The sequence below is a fragment of the Argentina silus genome, assembly GCF_951799395.1.
Source record: "Argentina silus genome assembly, chromosome: 5".
In the NCBI taxonomy this organism is placed as follows: Eukaryota; Metazoa; Chordata; class Actinopteri; order Argentiniformes; family Argentinidae; genus Argentina; species Argentina silus.
In genome coordinates, this window is record NC_139659.1 from 15489041 (window position 1) to 15497477 (window position 8437).

Genomic DNA, 8437 nt, shown 5'->3' on the forward strand with positions numbered 1-8437 from the left:
TAGAGGCCATCTGAGACATGCAGTAGCTCTACAGCCAGAAGACTTGTCCGGCTCTTAGATTTATACCCTTAGCTGAATGTTGTCCAAAGCAATGCTTTCCTTAAAGGCTGATATTGGCCCTCAGAGGGCTATTTAAAATATAAAAACAAATGTATGTTTGTGCAGAACAGTGATTTGTCAACATATCATGTATAACAGCAAGATGTACAGCATTAAATATCAACAACAGTGCCTCCATCTGGGATATGTCAATTGTCAAGTGACATTTTCTTTTCTGCCAACAAAGGGAGATTTGGTGACACTTTACATGAAGTTGCCCCTATACCTGTATAGTTACAGTTAGATTGTAATTACTACAACATTGTTTTAAGATCCAATGACATAGACCATTGGTAATTTATTTGTAATGGAGTTTAGCGGTGTGTGTTATTACACAAGTGGACTTACACTTAATGTAATAACATTAACCATATTTAGCACTCACTAGATAGATTCCAAAACCATGTTACTTCATTTCACTACAGTTGGTGTATGCAGCAATTATGATATCAATTATGATATCAGTATGAACAGGTATGGCTGCAGAAGGATATAACTCAACTGGTTTGAACTGACATCAGTTAGAAGTAGAGGAAATGCAGAAAAGGAAATGCAGATTGGGGACAACAAACTCAAAATAACATAGGGCAAGGCTAACATTTACCCAAACGCCATTTTGGACCTCTTTGAAGTTGGCAATCACAGATTACAGTTTCTCTCTCTCTCTCTCTCTCTCTCTCTCTCTCTCTCTCTCTCTCTCTCTCTCTCTCTCTCTCTCTCTCTCTCTCTCTCTCTCTCTCTCTTTCGTCCTCTCTCTCTTTATCTCTGCACATACAGTGCCCCTCCATTCTGACCCCTACTGTTTGAAATGAGGCACGTCAACCTAGTCTGACAATTGACCCCTGCATTGGGACCCCTGTCCAAGATCATCCAGGTAAATTTATTCTAAGTGAGTCTTAAACATAATGTATTCTAGTTCAGTTACATCAATATAGCTCATATACTAGAGTGTATAAACAAGGAGCATAAGGCTTCAGTTTCAGTTGTTCTTTTTGATCAGGAGATTCTCAGTACTTTTTAATAGACGTATCTCCTACTCTTTGTTCGAGTGATGTAAATGCAGTTGAATAAAACATGGTTTAGTTACACACACAAATGTTTAACTCATATAGAGAAATGATTCAAGTAGATGCCATTCTGGTGATAAGAAAGACATGTTAGACAGATACAAACAAAGCGATAGATACCATCAAGTCTTAAGATGTATATTGTAGAACTGTACATTTGTTATATCCCTTGTTCAATGCATTCTACGATTAAGACAGTGCTGATTATATTTTGTTCAATGCACTAATGAATCATATATATATATATATATATATATACAATCTTATCATTTCAATAACATCTTAATATTAACATAAGTCCATAACCTTGCAAGTCCATAACCTTGGTATACATATCTGCACCCTGGCATCAGCCAAATCATTCCATTAGCCTTATTGCTGCTACCTGATACCAGTTCATCTAGGCATGAGGCGGTCAAGGGGGATGGAGTGTTAAGGGAGGGGATTTGAGAGGGGAAGGGTTTGGCCATATTAATGTTATTGTCTCAATCAACAACAGATACCCAATCCATGAATGACAGCAGATAGTCAAGTTTCATGTGACATGGTCAATGGAGGAGTGGATCCCAAACACAGCCAAATAGCCACACTGAAACACATAACAACACATGTTTACATTTGAATACAACAACCTCATATATCCAAAATACAACCACTTATTACAAAAGAAAATCAAGCACTATAATCAAAATAAGTCAATCGTAACATTGGAAACAAACATATGCTTACCTTTGTTTCTCTACTCGTTCATCTGTACCTGCTCACCTGTTGACTCTCATAAGGTGATCGCCTATAATTCACATAGCCTGTGAATTAACTCACCTGTACCGGAGAGCTTCATGCTTTCTGTTGCTTTTTTTGAAAGACGTTCAGTTCTGACCTCTTCTAGTCCTCTCCTGTAGCTGCACCTGTGAGATGACCTGAAGATCATCAGGTCGATCACCTCCGCTCTGTCTTCTTTATATAGACCTCACCTCTTTAAAAAAGCATGAGAACATTATTCAACTTGAAGTTAATTAGAAAATGTGAAAACAGAGAAAGTGATTAGTGTAAGGGGAGAGTACAGGGACTGTTTGAATTTGTATGAATTCAGAGTTTAACTTAAAACTTAGCTTTACCTTATAACTCACGCTTGTGTTTATGGCAGAGATACATTTTGGTAATATTCACTTATTTCGGAAGCATGGTCATCAGGTTTCATAAAATGTGGCCCTATGCAAATACTACAAATACTTTATAGTGTAGGTAGGATCCATCCCAGGTGTAAACACTGTAAGGTCTGTCCTGGTGCCTCATCCATGATGTTTATGGGGTCTGTCACATCATCAAGGAGGAGTTTCACTGCTTTGTACACAGGGGGATCCTAATAACAAATGATGTTCATGGCATTTCACTTGACAGGTGAATATGGATGTATTTTATCTAGCAGTTATAGTGTAATCTGACTCAACTGATTTGACCATGATGTAAAGTGGATAGAGGATAGGATAAAGTGCAGAGCATCAGCCTTCCTTCAGTGAGAGGATACTGATACCAAACACTGCTTAATTATTAAGGCACTGACAGTAGCTTTGCTTAAGGAGCTAATTGCAACCGACAAACCAGAGGTCAACTGACCTGAAATGAGAGGTTAAATTCTACACCACATGGTTCCACACCCCAAAGCACACACATGTGACAGGCGGGCAGGCAAAATACATTTTCCAGTAAAATGTAATATAATGTAATTTGCTGCAACTGTATTGCTTCGAGAGATTCTGCAAGTATGGTATTCTATTGCCTGCAGTGCTGCCGTTGTTGCAAGCTATACAGGTAATATGAATGTGGATATAGTTCTTAGATAAATTGTTTGTATTGAAAATATGTATGTATTTGTGTTTATGTCTACGTGCATGATAAGAGTCAACTGAGTGCAGGCCTACTGCTATTTCACACCTCTGTACAAATAATTTATCAGACAACAACAAGAAACGTTCAAGATGCTTCTAGGCTGTGCATTGTTATTTAAACATGTGTTTGTCATAGTCTAATATGACTTACACCTTACAGTACTCCTCTCAGTATTCTTGTAGAATAACTTTTTCATGTCTCCATGTCTTCTTCATTATGAAACCAAATGTATAGTCTATTTGATGTATCCATTTGTCGCCATCTAGTGTCCGATCTATGTTTATGTAATAGGTCCATATTGAAGACGATAAACTGAAAAACCCATTCCTTAGGGATGAATGTCTTCAAACTGTATAGCCCACGTATGCGCAATTGTCACTTTACGCGTAAATCATGCATTAAATGCAATGAGAGATATGCACAAATGCATGTTGCACACAAATGTCAGTTTTATCACTGTCTATCACTGTATCTCTACGACTCTGTCTATTGCACGCTATTGTAAAGTCTGCCCAAATGCAATAATGGTAATGGGGAAATGATATGTCAATGAGGGTATGCGTCATTGGATGTGGGTATAATGTACACTCTGATAAAAGCTAATGTACTACAATCACCGAGGAGCATTGCTGCTGATAGTGCGTGTGTGTGCGTGTGTGTGTGTGTGTGTGTGTGTATATGTGTGTGTGACGCATTTGTGTTCGGTGATCGAGAGACCGCTCCCGAGCAAGCAGCGACTCAAACGAACGTCAGAATCAAAACATAGGAGAAAACAAACCGACGGAACTCTATTTCTTTGAGAAAAAACTGCATTTTCGAATCACGGTAAGATGTATGATCTCTGTCACAATATGTTTACACGATTGTTAAGGGCCTCATCCGTAGGTCTCACAATACATGGCACGATGAATAATAGGCTACATGGTTTATCATATAAACGTTTTCGTGTCTGCTATTGGAAAATATTTTTCATGATTTTATTTGGCATATTTCCTGAAATATAGTCTAGGCACACTAATTGCATAGAATGGCTATTAAAAAATAATGAATAATGTCCAGTATCTCGTCTATCAGTGTTTTCCTTCGATGTTGTCATATAACGGCTCTATTCTGTCAGTAAAAAAACTATAGGCCCAGAACGCCATTTCATAATCTAACAGGTCTGCATGTGCGAATGTGGTTCGAAACCTTCGGCACCGCGTATGAAGTTTGGGATGGTAATATGAAAGGTTCATCAACGCAGTCTGCGATCTGCGACCTCCAGATCAATATCAAAACATGTTTGATAATTGATTGTGTCCAAAAATGCCCATTCCACAATGTAAGAGCCACGCATCTTGCGATGGAACTTCTCGTCCAAATAAAACATGCATATTAACACAGCCAAGATGAAGTGGCCAAGCGTATCCCATTTTTTGCCCCACTATTTCAATGATAAAGCTTTGTAAATTGAACCATAGCCCCTTAGAATAACTTATCAGCGAATATTGAGTCATTAGCACTGCAGACTGAATAAGAACAAGGCAACTAGGCTTCAAACAATCAGACCAAGCACTTTAACATTGTTTTGTTGTTGAGACCCAACCTTTCACATCTTTTTTTTCAGGCAGCGATGGTGAAGCTGTGTGAGCTGGTTCTGTTGTCTCTGACCCTCCTGGCTCTCCTGCATACTGACTTTACATGGGCCAAGAAAAGCAGTAGCAGTAGCAGCAAAAAGTCTTCCTCCAGTAACAAGGGGGGATCAAGCAACACAAGGCCGTCAAAAACATCAAATACACAGGCAGGAAACTACCCCAGACAGCCTCAGACCCCCAACAGGAACCCCAATCCATACCCAGCAGGTGGTAGTTATCCAGGGAGGGGGGGTACCAATCAAGGGGGCGTTCCCAACCAGAACCCAGCAGGGGGCTACCCGGCGGCTGGAGGTAACCCTGTTGGTAATTACCCTGGAGTTGGTGGTGCCAAACCAGGAGGATATCCTAACCAGTACCCCCCAGCCGGAGGTAATCCAGTAGGCGGCTATCCTAACCAGCAGTATCCTGGGAGAGGGGGTACCAACCAGGGGGGATACCCAATACAGAACCCTGGAGCAGGTGGTTATCCTGCAGCGGGGGGCTATCCTAACCAAAACCCAGGCAGAGGAAGTTATCCTAACCAGTACCCAGCAGCAGGTGGCTACCCCAACCAAAACCCAGGCAGAGGAGGCTACCCAGCCGCTGGAGGCTACCCAGCCGCTGGAGGCTACCCGGGAGCTGGAGGCTACCCGGGAGCAGGAGGTTACCCAGCAGCAGGTGGCTACCCAGTAAGAGGAGGAAATACTGGACAGGGCTGGGGGCAGGCAGGTGGATACCCAGGGGGCTACCCAGGTGGTGGGGCAGGAAGAGGATACCCCAACTGGAACCCAAACAATAAGATCCTCAGTCCCGGCTATGGTGGGGGAGGTTATGGTGGAGGTTATGGTACAGGAGGAGGGTCTCCGTTCTCACGATCAGTCCAGGGTATGGGGTACAATCCCTCTGGTAGGTCCCAGGGCTTTGCCAAGAAGGCTATGATGGCTGCAGGTGTTGGGGCCGTGGCAGGTATGGCGCTGGGCTATGGGCTGGGGCGCTTCCCCCGACCACACTTTAACTTTCGCAACCCTCAGGAGGAGCAATACTACAATAACTACATGTACCGCCAATATGGTAACAAATCCACAGATGAAAACGACTTTGGCCGGGACTACGCCTACAAACCACCACCGCGGGCCCAGTCCTACGATAGCTTCATGGAGACCTGCTTGAAAAGGACGGACCTCCTGCAGGACGCCCATACAGGTCAGGAGGATGATGACACAGTGGGCATTGAGGAAATTGGTTACCCTGCCCTGGTGGAGCAGCTGAAGTCCCGCCGTTGTGTGGAGCTCTACATGAACTACTCTGAACGTTTCCTGGAGAAGCAGACAGCTGAGCGCAGCAGTGCAAGCCACCCCAACCATGAGAACAACCAAAGTAGTTCTCTCTCTCATGGGCTGATGCAGCTCATAACCTCCATTTTGATGGTACTGAGCAGCACACGTCTGCTGCAGTGAGAGAGGGTCACATTAAGGTGCGTCCCAGTAGTCTAGAATCATTTCATTTCTGAGTCTACCTTCATCATAGCCACTGATTTGTGAGGACTTGATTCCATAGGTGAAACCAGTGAGGTGAAGGTGGGGGCATTTCCAGTCCTCTCGTTTCTGTGGTCATGAAGGAAAGGTAAAGGCTAAGTGGGATGCTTGGGATGACCCGACTCTGACGTCACCCAATGAAGATTTAAAACGGTTAAAGTTAGGGTGAGGGTTAGGTAATGGTTATGGTTAGTGTAAGGGTTAAGGTTAGGGTTAGGGTTCAGGGTAGGGTTGTCCCAAGGATCCCACTTAGCATCTACCATTAGGAAAAGTGACAAGACAGGAAGTAGATGAGCTTCCAGGGACACGATGGGAGTCAGTGGACCATTTCCTCCAACTTTTATGAGGTCATTTTAGCAGTAATGTAATTTTATGTCTAATGGCCAATTTTTTGTGTATGTGTGTTATAGAATTTGCACCTTTTCTCCTGTTTATTGGATCTCCTGTTGTACGAATCTAGGAGATGGCATTTTGCATTGTTTAGTTTTAAAGCAGTTCCTGAGAGAACACTCTCTGTTCTTGAAAACACAAAAAATGCACGAGGCTTAAATATTTTGTTTGTGTATCTATGAAAAGTATTTATGTGTATAACCCTATACAAACACATAAAGAGCATACTCTTGACATTTTATTTGTTTGTACATAAAGGCACTACTACAATGACAAGTTAAAACTACCTGTTATGTCTTGTGATTAGACTTAACACGTTTAGATATGGTACAATCACCAACGGGAAACATTTCACTCAGAATTGCATTTGTGTATGAGCTACATTGGGCAAATTCATAGCACTTCAATCTCATCTGTACCTTGTGGTCTGTAGTCTTTATAGGTTGTATGTTTTGTAAATACATGCCTGTTTCTGAGTTGAGGAGGGAAGGGACAGTGTTTTCTTTAGATCAGTCCCTCTCGGTATACTCTCTTTTACTCTTTTTCTTTTGTTCTCACTCACCTCCTAACTCTCTCACTCTCTACCTTACACTCTCTCTCTCCCCATGTCCTGTCCTGTGATTATCAGAAGTGCACTTATTTATATTGGATAATGGATATTTCAAGCATGCATTGAGTGAGAAAAATCTTTCAATTGGTTTTAACATAGAGAAAGACATTAATTGTTTTTGTAATGTTTCTTGGTACTCATTTGTAAGATGCCATGCCATGTTTAGCAGTTTTTGGTGGATTTCACTTTGTCTTTAGCATTGTTCAAATAACTGATGCTTTGTTCCATTACTCAGTTACAGATGGACCAAAAACTAAATAAACTATTCAGACAGTGATCAAAGTGTCTTTGGTGCTCCTTGTATGCGATTTCTCCAGAAGGCAGTTACCATGACAATCTCAGAGCACAATTCACGCCTTCAAAGAACACATCTGTTGCTTGGAAACCAGTTGTTAAAGATTCTTTCTAGAGTAAGAATAGAGTCATTGATGAGTAGAGTCATTACTGAGGAAATCACACAGGCTTTTGTGCTAGTACATAACAGTACAGTAACAATTCCCATCCTTGTTTAATAATAAATCCCACTGAAGCTAATCTTACACAAGAACAAAATTATGTCATTGTCATACAATGTGTGGTTTTTATTGTGAATTGTACAAAGGTTCAATTCAATCAGAAAGATTCCGGGATGAGTCAAAAATGCCACTATTTGCCCTGCAGCAGTAGAGTATTTTATGTAGCGGAGTTTCTATTAGTTTCACCCTAAGCATAGTTTTATTTGGAAGATGAATCCAAATGTGCATTAGTGCAATACTGTGCACCATTACTATAAAATTGCACCATAACGATAGTTATTTGTTTGGACCCTTTTAACTTTAGATTTGTATTACAGCCACCAGCAACAGTAGCATTTCCTTTGGCATAACTGTGACACTCATCATAAATTACATTAATTATATTATTTGTCTTTTAACTTGCCAATTAAAAACATGTTTTACTGTCGCCATAATAAAGCTACAGAGACAACTGTAGTCATGTAAATCTATTCAGGTTTTTATTCAATAAAAAATAACAACATAATGAACCAGGTTGATTAAACCAAGTACAGTGAAAGGAAAAAAAACACCTCTTCCTTATGATGAGTGATAGTGAAATCGTATTGATATGTGTCACAGCATGTGTTACTTGCAGATATAAAAGCTGACGATGAAATACACATTTGTATAATGGCTAGATGGAAATTCTAATACAGTATGAAAATCACAGCAATGTAGGTGATAATGGGTATTGGCA

At 41.0% G+C, this 8437-nt stretch overlaps 1 protein-coding gene across 1 annotated transcript; it reads left to right on the forward strand.

Moving 5' to 3' along the window:
* Nucleotides 1-4666: 4666 nt before the first annotated feature.
* prnpb (prion protein b) lies at nucleotides 4667-6378 on the forward strand. The gene has a single exon (XM_083669346.1). The coding sequence runs from the start codon at nucleotides 4669-4671 to the stop codon at nucleotides 6124-6126; it is 1458 nt and encodes a 485-aa protein (XP_083525472.1). The 5' UTR covers nucleotides 4667-4668; the 3' UTR covers nucleotides 6127-6378.
* Nucleotides 6379-8437: the final 2059 nt, after the last annotated feature.